Source organism: Lutjanus erythropterus, chromosome 12 (assembly GCF_056507025.1).
Source record: "Lutjanus erythropterus isolate fLutEry1 chromosome 12, fLutEry1.hap2, whole genome shotgun sequence".
Taxonomy (NCBI): Eukaryota; Metazoa; Chordata; class Actinopteri; order Lutjaniformes; family Lutjanidae; genus Lutjanus; species Lutjanus erythropterus.
Window position 1 is genome coordinate 30,187,812 of NC_139328.1, and position 20,275 is coordinate 30,208,086.

The 20,275-nt window shown below is 41.1% G+C and overlaps 1 protein-coding gene across 1 annotated transcript in view; it reads left to right on the forward strand.

Moving 5' to 3' along the window:
- cdh24b (cadherin 24, type 2b) overlaps nt 1-20,275 on the forward strand; it is a 241,435-nt gene that overhangs the window by 75,142 nt on the left and 146,018 nt on the right. Inside the window, exon 2 of the mRNA XM_084731957.1 lies at nt 5,623-7,450. Within this exon, the coding sequence (XP_084588083.1) occupies nt 5,915-7,450 (1,536 nt within the window). The 5' untranslated portion in view covers nt 5,623-5,914. The remainder of the gene's footprint in view (nt 1-5,622; nt 7,451-20,275) is intronic.

The window sequence follows — 20,275 nt, forward strand, 5'->3', positions numbered from 1 at the left end:
GCTTGAAGTCACATGGCATGTGTTTGCTCATTGTTGTGCAGAGCGGGTGCGTGTGGGCGTGCTGCCGCTGCTGCTGCCGCGGCGGCGCATTTCTCCGTGTTTGCCTGTACGAGGGGAGGGCTGTCGAGAGAAAAAGAAGACAGACAGCGAGCGGGGAGGTGAATCGTAATTAAAATTTTCAGTCTCGTTAAGTTGGCGACAGCTTGCAATCGATGGCGAGGATCTGCCTCCAATACTAACGACCCAAAGATCATTTGAATTTTTTGGGTGGAATGGGACCAGTAAGGGGAAATTAATTAAGATATTTATGGCCTCAATTAATCAGGTCGCTGAGAAACTTGCTGTAGGTGAAGAGAACTTACAAAAAAACTACAGTACAATTGGATTTTAAACTCTTTGAGAACATACCGCAACTATACATTTCTAAAAGTTTAATTAGGAAGTGAAAGCTCCCTGGAGCTACCAACTCACCATATTATCTCTATTTACTCTAGTAGACTGAAAATAAAGAATTGCTGTTCCAACTTTAAAAAAATACCTCAATTGGTAACACACAAATGAATTAATTTTGTTCAAATCACATTAACAAGCTATATGAACACAATTTCTTTAAATCAAACGTACTTAATAATCTGATTGCTTTTACATCAACAGTCTGCATTAATGCAACCTAAATTTAAGGCATGTCAACTTAAAAAGTTTCCAATTTTCCAACTCAGTTAGTAATCTACTGTTCCTTAACAACCTAATAGCATGGCTTCAGGAAAAGTATTTTTTTTATGTTAATCTTTTTGTGTTTCAGTTTGTTAGCACACTGCTCTGACTCCCTGGACGGAGTTAAATGGCTGCCTGTCTCACTACCTGCCAGACTCCATTAACATTTTGCTCAATTTAACACCTACGTCATCTACAAGATTATTAATGATCTCTTACGAATCATAAACAGACACTTACTCACTTGGCAAACATTCGGCATGAATTTTAACTCTAATTAATGTGAAATAGGCAAATTAAAACAGTTATTCAATTTCAGAGGAGGACACTGCAGCTGTAGCGTCGACAGAGAAGCGAGTATTTCACCAAACATATTACAGATTTCTCCTCATAATGAATGTATTTTTTTTCTTTTTTTTAAAGGCAACACAATTGCTGGCGAAACATATGGAAAACTCAGATGCACAATACTAAGAAAACCTAACTGACATGCTTTTATGGAAATACGAATAGCAGGTTAATGATACAGACTGTAATTTCAAGTTGTTATGATCCACAAAAATAGACTGCCATCACAAAAGCAGAGAGCTGAATGAGACTCATTCAAACCTATTACTGAAATACAGTTTTTACAGTGTAGAAATGCTGCTACAGTATCTAAAGGCTACAGGTGAAACCGCAATCCTGATCCTTGCTCGTTCCACGAGGATGAAAACAACAATTTCTCCGTATTACATTATATAAAGCTCTAATGAGGAAATATGAGCTCCCTTGTGCTTCAAACCAGAGCACCCAATTATCTTCACTTACTGCTGCACAGGCCGATGCACCCAGGGTAATGGCATAACAATAGCTCTCTTCCCAAAGGTGCCCTGTGCGATGTGAAAGGCTGTGACACAGATCAATACATTACACAAGTGCCTTAACTCTGCCCCGAGTGAAATTTCGGCCTTGAAAATTGTGTAGAAAAAAAGATAAAAGAATCGAAGAACAAAAGCGCTTTTTTTTATTCCTCGCTTCAAACAAAACCTCACATTGACAAAACGTCCCACACGCAAATGTTATAAATTTGTGTTCAGCTGGCGACAGAGCCATGTTGATATGCTGCGCTGCATCCTGCCACCTGCCCCAGGCTTGTTAACAAGGTGCCTGTGGCAATGATTGCCTGGCCATCAAACTCCCAGCTGATAAGTTCCTCTGGGAGGGAGAAGAGCTCTGTCATTGAATTCACCCCGATCGCCTCCTCATGCTGTACATTCGAGATAACACGCAGGCAAGCCCGGCCTCGCATCCTCTATAATGGCCTCTGTCACGTTTATATATAACTTATTCTGTAGAATCTGCCCGGGATTTTGCCTCTAGTCTCGTGGAACTACTGGAAATATCCTGTTTTATGATTTAATGACAGGATTTATACACACAATTATGGTGTTGTAGCCCTCCGTCAAGATGGTGGCCAGCAAGACACCTGTCACTTCCAATGTGGCAAGGCCGAGGATGGGGATTGGCTGATTGATTGAAGCCTCAGAGTGCATGGAGGGTGAGGGACGCGGTGACAGGCCCGTGATTGACACAGATGAGGGAGAGGAAACGAGGATAGGAGTGAGCAGCGACAGGAGAGGACAGGATGCTAAAAACAATAGCGAGTTAAAGAGAGGGGATAGAGGGAGATTTAGGGAGATAGATAGATAGATAGATAGGCCGAGGAAGAGACAGGTGGTGAGTGGGAGAGGTGGGAAAAAGAGAGCGCGGAGGAGGGGGAGGGGTGGATAAGCTCTTTTTTTGCTTTACTGTTCCATCAAAAGGGTTTGCTTAGAAAAAGGAGATGCTGAGGGAGAGGTAGCTGAGGACATAGAGGAGAAGATGAGAGAGAGGGAAAGGGGTGAAAAGTATTCCAGGAGGAACATCCCAACTTCAGTCATGCCCCAGTGAATGTGCTGACAGGGTCTGACTGCGCCACAGCAGAGCAAGTGTCATACACCCAGACAAACCACACCGCACTGCACAGGACAAGATGAAACCGCCACTACTTAACCCCCAACACGCAAGTTTCACAAAATATATAAACATTAAATGAAGTTTTACAGAGCTTGCCGGTTTTTGTCCACAGGAAAGTGCCATTTAAAGGGAGAAATGAAGTGCACCCAAGTGTAAACCCACCGTGATGCCACCCATTGGTTTGTGCACCGCAGTTTTGAAACTTTGAGTTTGCCATTTCCCATGAAGTCCAAATTGATGTTTGAGCGTTTTCTATGCCAACAGATACACCAGTTCTAGCCCAACAACAACAAAAAAGTATTTTTAAGGTGTTTGTCAGGTATTCTAAAAAGGACAGTTCACTCTAAAATCAAAAATTCATATTTTTCCTCTGGCCTGTAGTGCTATTTATCCATCTAGATTGTTTTGGTGTGAGTTGCAGAGTTTTGGAGGTATCGACCGTAGAGATGTCTACCTTCGCACAATATATATAATACAACTAGATGGAACTCAGCTTGTGGAGCTCAAAGTGCATCCTGGATAAAGTAAAAAAGAAAAAATACATTTGAAAAACTCAACAGCAATGTCTCTTTCCAGAAATCATGACACGGTTACTCAAGATAGTCCACCGATCCTCTGTTTCATGTAGGAACTACTTTCCATCTGCAGTAGAGTCTACCAAAAGTTTTTACTTTCTTACTTACTTACTTTCTACTGAGAGTTTTTTTGTATTTTTGGCACTTTGAGCACCATAAGCCGAGTGCCATCTAGTTGCATTATATATATTGTGCGAAGGTAGACATCTCTACGGTCAATATCTTCAAAACTCTGCAGCTCACATCAAAATAATCTAAACTGACAACAAATGGACAAAAGGTAAGAGGGAAAATATGTATTTTGGATTTTGAGCTGAACTGTCCCTTTAGTGTTATTTCTGAGGTGGTCTTTTCCTGGAAAACAATTGCAAACTGTTGGTGACTCATCGTGCACTCTGGAGCGTACGCTAAATTAACGTCCAATGAAAGGCTTTATCACTTGTGACACTGCTGGAGCATGAAAGGAGAATAAATCCATTCTGCAGAGCAAACTCAATGTTTCTGGGGAACAGGTCTCACTGTACAATATCACAATTTTACAAATACATCAGTACACTAAAATATTGTTTTTAGAACCGCCTGGGTCAAGAAACAGACAGCGCAGTGACATCATCGGTTGGATTAGTCAGACAGTTTGATCAGAGTTTCAGGATCTTGGTGCGTTGCGCTGGATGGAGAATGTCTTGTCAGTCACATTAATAGCAACACTCTAACCCTGCTTTATTTTAGATTTTACTCTAAATTGGACCATAATTTACTAAATGAACACCATGTTGTTTTAAAGAAGATTTAAAACCAGAGAATGAGACCATAAACTCATTAGGAAACTGTCTACTAAGGTAATAAATCAAGTGAGAAGTAGGATTTTTTTTTTTTACTATAAGAATACATGCAATTGGACTTCTTTTTTTTTTAAACCAGTGGAGTCATTTAAAGTTCTTCTGCATTGGCTTCATCATGAAGATTGCTATTTGACCCTTAAAGTTACAAAATGTTGCATAAAAAAACCTGCTATGTTTTAAGTTATTGTCACAAAAGTTTCCAACAATGATCAGACGCATGGAAATCCATAATGCCGGATATGTCAGGGAGTGAGGTGAAGGGAGGAAGTCGGACGAGCATTACGTAAATAAAACTTAAAACGTTACCTCGTCCATGAACATGATTTCTGCCTGAGTCATGGCAGACAGACTTTCATAACAGTGAGGAAAACAATTCCCATGATCCCACGCCTCAAACTACATCTTTTGTTCTTGTTTTAATTTGAGAATTTATTATTATTGTGCATTTAAAAAAAAAGACATTTATTATGCCTTCAGTACCTCTGAGGGAAGCTTTGTAAAGTTTGAGAAAATAGCCAGTAAAAGATAAAAGAGGCTATTGAGTTGCATTATGGGAAATGTAAGATCCAGTATTTTTGGACCCACGATAGAGCCCAAAAAATTTGGTTATATTAGTCTCTGTTTAAAAATCTGTCTTATGTGAGTCCTCCAACACTATGGGAGTGAAATGCCAAATCTCTGGAGTGCCCCTTTAAATTGGAGATTTCTGAACTAGACATGCACACACTTGTCTTTTCCTCCACATATAAAAAGGTTTCTATGTTAATACAATCTGGCAAATAGTCACATTATTGACTTGTCAGATGCGTGGGCTGATGTTACTGAAATACTAGCGTGTGTGCCCGCTCTTATCTTAAAACAAGCACGCTGATTGATATCTGACATTTTGATTTGGCGTAGGATTTCCATTTGAGGCTCGAGTGCATGAGAGACATGCTGAGAGCGTGAGTCAGATTCGCAAGAGCCGAGGAACCTTTTTACATCGCTCAAGGCACTGTGTACAACAAAGTGCATCTGCATCTACGGCTTGCATCTGTATTGACATTCTAACTGACTGATCAAAGCACAATATTAATTCAGCTAATTAATCACGCATCAAAGTGATATGAAGCTGGTTTTATATCGTCGCTGGTCCCTTTTTGCTCCGCAGTCAGAAATCCTTGACAGTTGTTCCCATTAGTGAATGCTCAGAGCGTTTTCTAATAGTGTTATCCTATCTTTACCCATGTAGAATAGTATGATGATAACTTTGTCCCCGTCTATCTAATAGATGTGAGGAAAAAACACTTGGGTCATTATGAAGGTATAAGTGGATGTGTGTTCAGAGCCTAAAAAGCCCTCTGTGCTTGTGAAAATGTGATTGCTACTCTGTTAAAAGGTCTGTCCTTCCTGCTCATCTGTGAGTTCCCCTACCTGTCTATGCCGCTCCACTTTTAATTAACGCAGTGCAATGATTAAAGTTTTAACTTAATTATCTTTATCTTTTCTCTCAGGGTGTTCAACCCTCCGTGGGAAACTGAATGAGACGCTTCACAAGAGGAGTGGAAAAGAACCAGCAGAGAGCGGCTTGGTGAGATAGAGGAAGATATTAGGCGGCGTGGAAAAAAAGCGAAGACGGAGTGACTGACACCTGCCCTCCAGCTCAGTGTGAAGGGCGCGGAATGGGAGAGTGAGAGGAGGGGCATGAAAAGAGGGAAAACAGAAGAGAGAATGAAGACAACCGGAAAACAAGGCCTGCCTCACAGCAAACCTCGCTCAAATTAGGACATCTCGCCACAAGACAAGATGATTACAAGAAATCTGCTCCTGTTGGTTTCCCTGTGCGTGTGGGAGGGGCTCGCGGGAGGTGCCTCGGCCAGTAAGATCGTCCGGAGGAGAGGAGTGGGCGGATCGCACATGGTGAAGCTGGGGGAGAGCAGGGCCACAGACCAATGGGATGCGAGCGTGGATGCGAATGCAATGCCCGTGGTGACTCTTAGAAACCTGATTAGTCACGAGCAGGCAGGTGACGCTGGATCTTTTTCTTACTCCAAAATATTGCAGAGTCATGCTGTGCCGTTAGCGAACAAAGAGCGGCAAGCTTTCAAGCCCAAGCGTGAGGTTGACTCAGTCAACAGAAAAGAACTGACTCCGCACATGTTAGCCAGTAACAAGGAGCTAAACCAGGATGTGAAGAAAGTTAAGAACAACACCAAGAGTGCTGAGACTTCCCCCAAAACAGGAAGATCAGAGAAATCATTCACAGTCCATCATAAACCGGATCTACACACCAACAGAACCAGGTTTAAATCCAGCTCTAGATCCAGGAGCAGACCTGATTTGAGCATCCACACCACGGGTGTGCCAGGAAAAGGATTCATCATGGATTCAAACCGAAAGCTGAACCTCACGGGCAGTTATGAGGTTCTGAAGCTGCTGTCGAAGGAGAACCTCGTCAGGATCGTCAATTCCCAAATGCAGAGTGTTCCCAGCCTGAGCTTTCCGAGCAAGGGCAGCCGGAGCAGGAAAAGGGATTTGATTGACGTTAATCACGGACAGGTAGAGGCTCAGAAAGTGCCGAGACAAGATATAGCTGTCACTCAGTTTCACACTGGATTTGATAATCAGACTGCATTGCCTTATGTAAGCCCAGTCACCACTCCAGATCTTAATCGAGACCAAGGAGCCAACACTCGCATTAATCCGCTAAGCGAAGTCAACCCAGCTTTAAGTAAAGGGCAAGGCAACGTGGGAATGCAGGGTTTAGATAGCAGCGATAGCAAGAGCAAACACCTCGTCCGTTTATTGTCAACACCTCGCAGCGAGGTCAGTCTCAGCCTCGAGAAGGAAGTAATAATCACCCAAACAGAACCACCATTTACATCGACAAAACATTTCCCACTGTATGTTCCCTCTGAAACAAATGATTCTCCGCCGTCTGTGCTGACAATGCAACCCCTGGGAGTAAGACCGGGGAACAGAGCAGCAGATTCCCATAGAGACCCATTAACAGAGTCAGTTCACATTGCTCAAACAGAACTGAGCACAGCTCAGTACCCTGCAGATGAAGACAACAAACTTGTCAACAGCAGTCATGTCCTGAGGCTCCACCCGGCTCCCGAATGGAGCCGCGATACGGAAGACGCTGCGATGCAAGCTGTCGATCCAGAAAACGGGCAGGGCCTGGTGTTTGAAGAAGCGTCGGATTCGGAGGTGGAAGAGGAGGCGCAAGACCAGATGGAGAGGAAGGGGTCGCGCTCTCGCAGCAGGAGGAGCTGGATCTGGAACCAGTTCTTTGTGATTGAAGAGTACGCCGGGCCTGAACCTGTGCTCATCGGACGGGTAAGTGAAAAGGAAAACTTCATTCATCATTTACAAGGGCGGTGAACTATTTTATGAATGTTTTATGAATATTTAAGACACAGTTACAAGTCTCTTACATGGCTTATTTAACCTCAGGTCCTTTAGTCAGGTAGATATCTTCTACAAGAAGTAGTTAGCATAATTTAACCCCAGAGTCATGCACAGAGTTTTCTTGTGCATCGTTATAAACCAGCAATTGGAATTGATTTACATTGCCCCAGTGCGATGTGGTCCCTTCTAGATAGCCGTAAAGGCGTCTATGAATCAATGACGTATTGAGGCGCAACAAAAGCCCCAGATCCTGTCTGCCCAAGGGGCTAGTCATGTTCACTCCCAATCCGCACCCACCAAATGGGAATTGACATATCCAGGAGAATTAATAGCTTTACTTATTCCTTCCACCATTGATCCTCACCCCAGGCAGAAAGCAAGAGTAGTCCGAGTGTTCCCTGTAGGTCAGGCCTGTCAGCTCTCCTCCCTCATGGTCAGGGGTCCGCGAGGTCCTGCTAATGCTATTTCATTCGGACTGATTTACACTTGCTTTGACAGGATTTATCACCGCGTTCTCCCTCAGCACAGCACACACAGGGCAGTAGTCCTATTGCTCCGCTCAGTAATTTATTAGAATCATTGACTGGGCATGTCTCACCCCCTGCGCCCGGTGCACACTCCTCCCCCCTCCTTTGACAGAGTGAGCAGATGAGCTCAGAGGAGGTCACGTGGACTTGGACAGAAGGTGTCTCGGAGCCCCGCACTGTAATGGCTGCGCTCTCGGTCCTCAGCATGCGCCAACTGTCTCAGTACCCAGCTGCGGTAGATGAGCTAATTTATAAGCCTGTGTGGCCAGTTTGCTGAGCAAATGAATAGTAATGATCCCTGTGTGACTGCTGCAGGCTGTTGGAAGCCACAGAGTTAGATGTTGGTGTGTGTGTGTGTGTGTGTGTGTGTGTGTGTGTGTGTGTGTGTGTGTGTGTGTGTGTGTGTGTGTGAATGCTCGAACTTGAGCTGGTGCTTAAGAGCTTCAGCTCAGTGGGAGGCATCTCACACTTTATAGACAAAAAGACCCAAATTGCTTTGTGTCTTTTGATTTAAAGGGACAGTTCCTCTCACCTGTAGACAGACTTATCTATCTAAATTGTTTTGGTGTGAGTTGCTGACTTTAGAGGATATTGGCTGTAGAGGTGTCTGACTTCTCCCGGATATAATGGGACAAAATTGAAAAATTAAACTCTAGTGTCTCATTTAAGCTAATCAACAGATGTTGTGAGCAGTTTCACGGAGGAACTACTTTCTTTCTTTTCTACTTGTAAGAAACTAGTTCTTACATGAAACTTTTTGAGTACTATTTTCTTTCTTTGGTCAAACTTACTGGAACTGCTTTCCTTCTGCAGTAGAATTTACCAGGACTACTTTATGTCTACTAGAAATAATGTAGTTCTTACATTAAACTTCTCTCAACAAGGCCAGTGGATTGTCTTGAGTATGTTTGAGTACTATTTTCTTTCTTCTTTCTTTTTTTCTACTAGAAAGAAAATAGTTCTTACATAAAACTGCTTTGTGGAGTATCTTGAGTATTTTTTGAGTACTATTGCCTTACCACAGTAGAATCTATCGGAACAACTTTCTTTCTACAGTGGATTCTACTTTTTTTTTCTGCTAGGAAGGAAGTAGTTCCTACATGAAACTGCTCACAACAAGGTCTATGGACTAGCTTGAGTAACCAGGCCATGATTTTTGGGACTTTGCGCACCACAAGCCGAGATCTATTTAGTTCTGTTATGTTCAAGAGAAAGACGTCTGTGGCCGATATCTCCAAAATTTGGAACCTCGCACTTAGTGATAAAATAAGTATTTTTGATTTTAGGTTGAACTGTCCCTTTAAACATCCAGGTGCACACAGATGGGCAGGACCCTGCAGCCTTCACGTACAGCCTCCCCGAGTGCGCCGATGATTGGCCAACATTTAATTTGGCTGTTTTCGCCTTTGCTCTATGACTGATGATGCTCTGAAGCGAATGCTATCAAGCACCGTTAGTGGCCATGGAGAAGATGCAAGAGCTAACGGTCCAGCTTACAGATGGCACTGTGTGTAAAGCCATTAGTGCCAATCTGCTGTGTCAAGCAGGTATTTATGCCAGCACATTGTATGGCACTCAAGGAGGGAACAACGCCAGGACACACACATGCCCATATGATAGTGCTGACACTTGGAATGCACCCAGAACGCTATTGTGGCTGTGTGTTTGTGTGTGTGTGTATGCTGGGCTAGAGATGCGTATGATTAGTACCCTACTGTATCAGACAGTGACGGCACACATGAATAATGCTCTTATAGATCTTAATACGCTTATGAATTTTTAATCTCCTGCTCTGCTCCAGTGTAGGCTGGCACTATAGGTAGAGAGATCAATGCGGACACACTGCCTTGTTTTTTCCCTCTATAAGGCGCCTGATTGTGCTTTAATGGAGAGAGCTGTGATGGAGAGCGTGAAGAAATCGACTGTACAGGCCAGAACAGCTCCACCTGCCAGATCCAACACCAAATTCAGGCTCAATCAGCTGCAAACGCTGTTGCCTGTGACTCACAACACGTGTCTCTCCTTCAGCTATGCCACGTTTGCGCACACACACACACACGATCAGGCACACAAACCTTGTACATCTGAAGGTGTGATTCTGTATTTAATTGTGGGCTCTCTTTAGAAATCCACCCTCTAACACTGATTCATGCTGTTTTTCTGTGTGATCTCGGACAATTCGGTCCGGCTAAATCTCTGCTAAAGCTGGAAACAAGAGCCAGGACTCTAATCTGTGATGTCAATGGGAGACAAAGGCTCTGCAGCTAAACTGATAATGAATTAGGGGCCAACTTTGTGGACGCAGTGGCAACACCCAGTCTGATTTCACATGGATCTTTGTAATAAAGACTGACAGATACTGATTTTTTTTGGGTGACACAGATATTAAGAAGGAGGAGTAAACAATTCTGATATTAACATCCATTAATATCCTTTATACAGAATATAATAAGAAGAAAATACACACATTGTTTTTGCAATGATACCATAAAAGTTTTTAATACTTAAAGGGACAGTTCACCCCCAAATCAAAAATACACCTATATTTACCTGTTGTACTTTTTATTAATCTAGATGGTTTTTGGTGTGAGTCATGATCTTTAGAAAGAGACACTGGTTTTGAATTTTTCAAATGTATTTATTTGGTGCTTTGAGTGCCGCAAGCCAAGTGCCATTTAGTCCCATTATACTGATAAGAAGGCAGACGTCTCTACAGCTGAATTCTCCAAAACTCTGCAGCTCACACCAAAGCCATCTAGATGAATAAACAGCACCACAACCCTGGGGAAAATATGTAGTTTTGATTTTGGGGTGAACTGTCCCTTTAATTGTGACAAAGACATATAGTGGAGGTGGATATTTTACAGATTTATGATTGTCAAAAATTATATCAGGGCACTGAAATTGTAAACTTTCACCATTATTTTGAATAATTCTACATAACTATCTCCCATTGCAATACTATCGTGATACTTTGGTGCTGATTCAATATGCATTGTTATTCTTAAGTTTTGGGATTCTACAAGTACTACAATTTGATATTATTTATTGTGCTCTTTGTTTGCTTTTTAAGCCTAAACTTGTATATCATGACTGATATCTCCAAAAACAATGCACATCACATATCAGTCAGGAGAGAATAAAATACTTTTAAGAAGTAAATGGCTCCATTTAACTGTTCCTGCTCAGCAAGTTAGAGTTTTAAGGAAATAATAAATAAAATAAGACCAAAATAGAAATTAATAGAGCCCCTGGCTGTATTTTAAAACATCATGGGAAATCTGAATTTCAGTTTTGACCCTTTGAGGTTGCTGCAGCTGGGCAGCGTAGAGCATTGAAGTGAGAGTAGCAGACCGAGTTAACACTGTGAAATTAGTTTGTTTCAGCAAAGCAGAGCAAACAAATGGCTGAAAGTATGAGCACATATTTCATTTTATGTTAAGCATTTTTGGATCATTTGTTAAGATAGTATTGCCATGATCACAATACTAATGTCTGCGTAAATGCTTATTCCCATTCTATGTTAGCATTGAGCTAAAGGATAAAGTGCTAGTTATTTATATATGTATAAAAGTGATTCAACAATTAAAACATCAACTCAGCAATTGTTAAAAACACAAAAAAATATTAACAAAAAAGGAACCTGGTTGCAATGTAACTTTTGCAACATTGCAACCTATCAATTGAAATCGCAGACTGCTGTCACCAGCACATTGTTTTAAGCACTGCAGGTATGTTGTCCCAGTATTGCCACAACTTTGTGGAGATGTTTCAGCAATGTGGCAGCAACATTTTTATATAAAGTACAGGAAACGTGAGGCAGAGGACGTTGAACAGTCGTTGCAACAATACCATAGAATAACTGTTAGATTCTGTTACGTAAGGTTATTAGAAAGTCACATATGATATGTCACAATCGTGACTTACATAGACATACTGTGTTTATTGGGAAAGAATCATGATAATTAAAGCTACTATAAGAAGCTTTTAATTGGCTTTGAAACAGTCTGAATTTATTACTGAAGCCTTTATGTGACCTACATAAGCAAACAAGATCATCTATTTCTATATAGTCATTCTTAATCCCTGATCCCGGGTCAGATTCTCTGTGAAATCAGATAAAATGAGCCTGTGTTTACATTTTCCCAGGCAAAGTTACAGTGAGTAGTACACTAGCCAGTTATAAAAAAAAGCAACATTTTTATTTAGATAAATCTATTTTTGGTGTTATATTTTGTGGTTATAGCAGTGGAAACAACCATTTTATCCACAGGGTTCTCCAAATTCAACAAAAGATTAAAGTTTCTTGTAGTAGCTTTAAATCCCATAATAGCTACACATAAAACGGCACAAGTAGAACAAAATATATGTTTATATTAAACCTGAATTAAGAAAAATGATCAAATATATATCAAATGCTGCCTATACATTTAACCAATACAAATGATTTGCATTATGTTCTGTTAAAATAAAGTTTAATATAGGAACATATTGCACATCATATATGTCAATACCAGTATAGCTGTGATCAGCTGATATAAACAGTATCAGTCAACTGATATATCTGCCTTTAATTATGAGCACTTTAGCTGATTTCAAATGGTTAGAAAGCACTTTAAAAAAGAAGAAAAGCTCATCGGTGTTAGATCAAAAAGAAGCAGTCAGTGAGTCACCAGCTGTCCATTCACTGCTGCTGGAGTGGCCATTGAAATATCTTAATACCATCAAAGATCCGAGGTTTTGTTTACTGTGGTATCTTGTTTTTTTTAGAGGTTTTTCAGGTTCATGAGAGTTGCCAAAAAGGGCATGAAACATTCTGAGTAGTGAATTGTCTGACTCAGTTTTCTGCTCTCTATCAACACACTCCCTCTCTATCTCCCACTTGCACACACACACACACAGACAGACCTGCACACACAAACACATACATGCACACAACCACAGACGCGCACGCACTCCGAGACGATGCTGTGTTACTATATTTTCTCACGCTGGAGTGTCTCTGCCCCATGATAATTGTGAATTTAATTGATGCTGTCACATGGTCTGTAATGGGGTTTCAAGTGATTGCAGAGGCAGTGTGAAAGAAACACAGATTTTTCTTGAGGAGAAAAGGCGCCTCAGCAGAGCTGGGATTAAGAAAAAAACACCACTTTCTGATTAGCTTTTCTTCCATCCTCACTCTCCTCTTGAAATGCAAACTCCCTAACACCTCATGTGGGGAGGAAACGTGACATATAGAGTGGTTGCTTCCTCTCTGAACACATTCCAACGTCTCCATCTTGCCCCATTTCACCTTTCTAACAAGTGAAGTGCACACGCTACCTGGCAAGTCGACGAACACGCATATGTAATCCACCAGTGCAACAGGAAATGGACCTAGGCTATCATCGTCATTAGCATATCATTAACATCAGCATGAACATACATAATTCATCATTAGTGAAATATGCCTGTATTACACAATTAACATTATTGTCTTTGCCTCACATGGCACACATTTACAGCACAGTGTGAATATAAAACACGCAGACATCAATGTGAATCAGTAATTAAACGCTTTCACATTGTGACACACCAAACAATACCAACCAATTCCCTGTGCAGAGTGTACTTAGCTTTCTTATTATGTTCAATCATTCATTAACATTCACTGCTGAAAAATTGCTCTGCAAAATGAAGTTAAAAGATTCCTCCAGCCAGAGGGCATCTAAAGATATATAAATAACACGGTTATTGACCGTTCTGTTATTGATAACTCCTGCGCCTCTGTGCGGCGCCTCTGGGTGCAATGTGCACGCACATGATATTGCAAAAGCACTCGTGGGAAGTCGGCGGCGTGATGCAAGGACGAGAAGGAGGCTGTCACAGGAAGTTAATGCTGTTTGAGACTGTGCACATGTGCGTGCATGTTACGTTCTCTGATTCTCACCCTAGCCAAGTTCTTTTGTCATCAGCCAGTACGTTCACTCAAATGCTTTTACTGAATTGTTTCTGTTTTGTGCTTCTTCAGACTTCTTGCTTCTATAATCCAGAGGGGAGTATTTTACCCTTACATATTCAGTTCTAAGTAATGGTTACAATTTTTGCTCTCCTTTGGCCTCTTCAACACTGAATTGTTATTTACATGTGGATATATGTGTAATCATACTCAAATAATACTATATATATAAGATGATACTCTGAAAGGGATCATTCTGCATGTTCATTATTTTTTACTTTTGATACTTTTCAGAGGAATTGTTTTTATTGTGATTATTAATTCTAACCCATTGTCTCAGAGCTACATAATGGGAAATATAGTATCCAGTGTTTTTGGAGCTTGAGTTATAATAAAAGTCAGGATATCCTGACCATTCTCTTCCTATGTCGGCCTCTTGCAAGTCTGCCGACTTTATGAAAGGAGTCTGAATCAAACGACCAATCAGGGCTAGCTAGCACAAAACTAGCCAATCACAGTGACTTAGCAAAGTTAGTTTGCTAGTTATTTACAATGGGAGACAGCCTTGATGTTCTGCTTCCAGGCCAGCAATGGTATAGTAGTTTGCACTGTTGGTGGTGGAGTCCGCCATTCTGGATTCAAACGGCATGCACACGCACGAGGAATTTTTAGGAGTTGCTCATCTTCTGCTGTATTTCTGTAGCTGCTCAAAACCAGTTTCCTGCCCCTAGACAGTTATCAGTTAATGTTCAATTTCATTTTCAATGAACTTCAAATTATATTTTGTACTCCCACTAGAAAAAATCTTCAGAACTGTTCACAATGTGGTATTCCTACTTCCAGTGCAAGATATATGGGGATTTATTGGCAGAATATGAAATGGAATATTCATTAAGCATGTTTTCATTGGTGTATAATCACCTGAAAATAAGTATGAGATAGATAGAATGAGCTGTTTATACTGTACACAGGTGCTCTTCTATGAAGGTGGCCATGTTGTTTCACCACTAAATCTCACACACTGGTCCTTTAAGTAAAGATGTGAATACTTCTTCCACTTTCTGTTGTAAGCACATACTTTTAATTTCTTCTTCTGAACTGAATGGAGGCTGAAATAAACCCTTTTCACACAGGACTAGTATTACCTGGGAACCCATTGTAATTTCTATTTAATCCTGTGTGAATCTGCCGTGTCTGTAATTTGTTAGGTAAAAATTCCTCTGCAAATTACCTACCATATTTCACCAAACTCAGAGGTCTTGTGATAATATTCGTTCTCTTCAGTCTGGCATCTCGGTTATTTGGGGTAGTATTTTTTGTTTTTCATAAAGTTTTTTGTTTTCTCTACAGCTTTTTTCTGCCTCCTTCCTGTTCAGAATTATGGAAGCTGCCTTCGCCACCATAAGTGAAAGTTTTGGCAGCATTTTCATGCAAATTCAGAAGGCTCATTGCTCTCGTAACATAACATTTGAGGGATAATGTCAGTAAATTTGAGTAAAATACAGTCTTTGCTTATCTTGTGCAAACGCGCCACATGAAACACAGGGGGGGTCCCCTGGTAATACCAGTCCCATGCGAATAGGCCTATAAACCCACATTTTGGGAAACACACACACACACTTGTAGATTCTAAATGCTTTTAATTTCTTTCTGTGACCTGAATGGAGGCTGACATAAGACTTGTATTACATTGGTACCGCTATTAATTTGTAGTAATTGTGGAGGTCATCGGTGAGTTTAATCCTGTTTGAATCTGCCCTGTTTGTAATTTGTAAAGTAAAAATTCCACTGCAAATTACCTACTATTTTTCACCAAACACGTAAGTCGTGTGATAATATACTGTAAGTCCTGTGCAAATTGGCATCTCGGTGATTTGAGATCATTCTTTTTCTTTTTTCTGCAATGTTTTTCTTTTCCTCCAAATGTTTTTTCGTGTCTCCTTCCTGTTCAGAATCAAGGAAGCTGCATTGGCCACCATAAATGAAAGTTTTGGCAGCATTTTTGGTGCAAATTCAAAAGGCTCATTGCTCTCGTAACAACACATTTGAGGGATAACGTCACTGAATTTGAATAAAATACAGACTACTGTGCAAACACGCCACACGAAACACAGGGGGGGGTCCCCTGGTAATACTCGTCCCATGCGAACAGGCCTATAAACCCATATTCAGGAGATACACACAGACACTTGTAGATGCTAAATACATATTTTGTGACAAAAAATCCACATTGTGTTATCACACAAACGCATCACAAAATACAGAAAGCTTGTAAGTCCTGCTTCAAAGTCATAAATAACAGTACTCAGATAAAAGTGTCCTTTATGAAACTGAAGAAAGGCGAGAGGCGTAGAGTCACAGACATGAAATATAAAAACAAGAAGAGTGTGTGATGGTGCCAACAGGAGGGCCAGCACTAACTGTAAACACACACCTCCTGACAAGGAACTCATCAATAATGATATTAAAAAGAAAAGTCTTGCTGTCTTGCAAACAGCTCTGCGTTTTTGCGTGCTTCCACTCTCACTCTCCCTGTAGAAATCATTTAGCCTGCGGGTCCGAGCGCAGCAGGGGTGAGGCAGCAATTAGAGAGTGACTCCGGTGTTGTCGGGAGGAGGGAGGAGACGGGGAGAGATAACAAGACAGAGGAGAGCGGGATTACCATGCAGGACAAGGAGGGGATAGTGCAGAAGAACAGGGGTGGGGGGGGGGTAAAACCGGAGAAGAAAGAAGAAAAGGGATGTACGGTACAGCAAGGGCAGCGTTAATGGCATGCGGATATACAGAGCGGAGAGGTGCAGGGGAAAAAAGTGAGTGTTGGAAAGTGAGGAAAGGTTAATGGCTTACAACCGACGGAGGGGTAGAACGTGTGAGGCAGTTTAAGGAAAAAGAAAAGGAGAGGAAGGAGTGAGAGATCACACACGTTTTGAAAGCTGACCTCGCAGCCCGTGGAGGCCCGGAGCGAGCCGCAGAAAGACAGACCAGAGAGAGAAACAGAGAGGGTTATGAAAAGAGGCAGTCGGGAATCCAGGGCATCAACGCAGGGACAGGCAGGGTTTGCACAGAGGAAAATACAAGAGAGCATGGGAGAGAATAGAGAATGCAGTTAAATACCATTTTATTGCAAGCCCCTGTGGAGGCCACATTCAAATGTGTCTCTGTGTTGAGTGGGTGCAGGATCACATAGAGAAAATAATAGACGGGATGACTGAGGGAACAAGGCTACGAGGGGAAAAGAAGGGGAAGAAAAGAGGAGAAACTGTGGAGTCTATTAAAGATGGAATTCAAAGGAAACACAGGCTGCCTTTCTCTCCTTTACTTCCAATCTCCCTTCTCTCTTTATAGCCTGTGTTTCATCTCGGGATAATGTCGAACAAATCAGCAAAGCGAGCATCTGAATTTAAAGCATCGTTCTCCCGCATGTGAGAATGGCAGTATTTTATCTCTGAGAGTATATGAACCGCTCAGAATACATCTACGCCATTTTCAGCCTAATATGAAAATGCATTTGGAGATAACCCTGGAAATGTGGGTTAGTATATGTGCAACCTTTACAACCTGAGCTAATGTGATAACATAAAGTAAAGAACAAATTGGGAGTTGGATTTGGTTTATTACTTTATAGTAACCCTTCAAGGTTAGCAGTGTCAATGAGAAATACAGTGTGCGTTTAGCCCGAGCAAGGTAATGTGACATAGGGAATATGTAAAGCGAAGAGGTTCATCAGAAATGAAAGTCATTAGAATTAACAAGAAGAACAATGCAACAACTAGAAGGATGCAGACTCCCACCAGGCAACAGATGGTGAAGCACCTACTGCAATGGCACCACAAAAGCCAGAGGCAACCAGCAGAGATTTGCAAAATTCTGCCAACATTTTCATGAACCACACACATGTTGACCCAACCTGAAACAGGATTTCAAACTGAGGCAGTTGTTGATTACTTGCAGCAGTCAAAAAATAGACTTACTGCCTCACAGTTGTGTCTCCACCAATCAGTCAACAGTTTACATCCATGTCTGTCCAGACTCATATAATGTATGTGGTGAAGACTGAAGGGACTTAATATGGAAGTTACCATTATACTGACCTGTAACTTTGAAGGAATTGAATAAAACATATTAAGTGTATTTAAAATGGTCACAATACTGGTGTGAATCCAGAGCCTCTAGTGTGTTGGGTTGTTGGAACTGAAATGAGCTGAAGTGAACTGCTGGGCTGATTTGGACTGAATGAGTCACTGAAGATTCGTTCATTCATAACTGACCGTCAGGGAGGGTGATGGGAGGGGGACGTGGTGTCGGTTTTGTGTCGGTCTGTGGGGTTTTATGTAGTGTTGGGCGACCATGGTTCCGGCACATCATCGAGCCGTATTTCATGTCCATCCAAAAAAAAAATTCTGAACACAGAAATCGTTAGCAACAGGTTTTCCTGGTCTAACGCCATAATTCAGTACTACATAGTTCTCAGTGTTTTTACATGTTTTCAGCAACTATGCTGTAATATTTAGAATGTGTTTTGAAGAAAAAACCCCTTTTTTATTTATTCATGACCTCTGAAGGCTGGGGGAATCACTGCCCTTGGGAATATAAGGGACTAAGTACTACCATTTTCACATCTGTTCTCCCAGATGTGAAAATGGCAGCATTTTATCTCAGTGTGTATGAACCACTTGGATTACATCTATGGCATTTTCAACCTAATATGAAAATGCATTTGGAGATAACCCTGAAAATGTGGCTCTGTATGCATGTAGCCTTTACGACACATCATAACATAAAGCAAAGTACAAATTGTGAGTTTGAGTTGGTTTTTCACTTGAGGGTAACCCTTGAAGGTTAGCCGTGTCGATGAGAAATACAGTGTGTGTTTAGCCAGGGCGCGGTAATGTGACATAGGGAATATGTGAAGTGAAGAGGCTGTGGAGGAGTTGAATTTATGCATAGCCCAGTGTGAGCTCTGTGACCGTGACCTTGAGCTAATATTTATGCGCTGGCCCGAACTGTGCACTCCACTTCTCCCCGTGGCCCTGAAGGAGCCCGTGAGTCAAGGAGCGCGGGGCACCGCGAGAGAAGAGGGCAGAGGAGGCTGCAGAGGAAGAGGAGTCACATGACAGGGAGAGAAAGTGAGAAAGTGAGGGGAAGGAAGGCAAAAGCTGAAAGGTGAGGCGGCTTACCCTCAGGCAACCAAAGTGAAACAGATTATTTCAGCTAATCTTTGCATCTGGTCAGTCAGTCATCACTATTGTTGAACACGTCTGTATCAATATTTAATGTACAAATAAACTACCAGTTACCAGTGTATGGTTTTGTGGCATATCAACGCAGCATTCATACAATAATATGAGCCTGCTGTAGCTGAGTTGAAGGTGAAATATGTAACACACAGGCATTTAACACTTTCCCCGCCCAAGTATTATTTTTAAGTTTTCAGTCACCACCAGCATTTATAATCACTGATCTCTCAAGACCCCAGGATATTTTGTTCTTTGTTGAATTTGTATCAGTGAATATATTAAAAGAAAGAACAGAGTGCTAGGTTATATAAAAAACTTTCTATTCTAGCTTTTTATTCAATACTTGAAGGTTGGTCATTTTCATTAAAAAAACATTTTGGACAAAAATCGAAAAGCCTTTGTTAAAGTCATTTTCAAGTAATTAATAATTGATAATTAAAAAGTAAATAACTAGGGGCGTCCTGGTCTCTGACAGTCAACCTGAGAAAAGTAACTGGATGTAACCCCATTTTAATCACCAACATTTTGATTAACTGTAACTTAATTATATATTTATCTAAGTAACCGTAACAGATTATTATTATTCTTTAAATTGAGTAACTTGTAACTGGTTACATGTTAGTAGTTATTTTTGTTAAAATTATCTTATGAATTTTTGAAATATTATAACAGTTTATTTTTTGTGACATCACACTGACCTTGAACTTTGACCACCAAAATCTTCAAAGTCAGTTCATCCTTGAGTCCAGCTGGTCATTTGTTTGAAGACAAACCCAGAGGTGATCTTGAGATATCGTGTTCACAAACATGGGATGACCTGAAAGTTCAAAAGTTCGTATAACAGTGAAAAGACGGAATATCTCATCAATGATGGATAGTAAAATGGGTACAAAATATAAAATATAAAAATAACAGCTTCACCAAAATGAATACAAAGGTGATACCAACCAATGAACTTAGTGTTAGTTGCCTTCATCTCCCACCACATACCTTCTCACAGATACAAAAAGGAGTCTGCTCAACAAAAACAACAGGCAGCTGTGGGCAG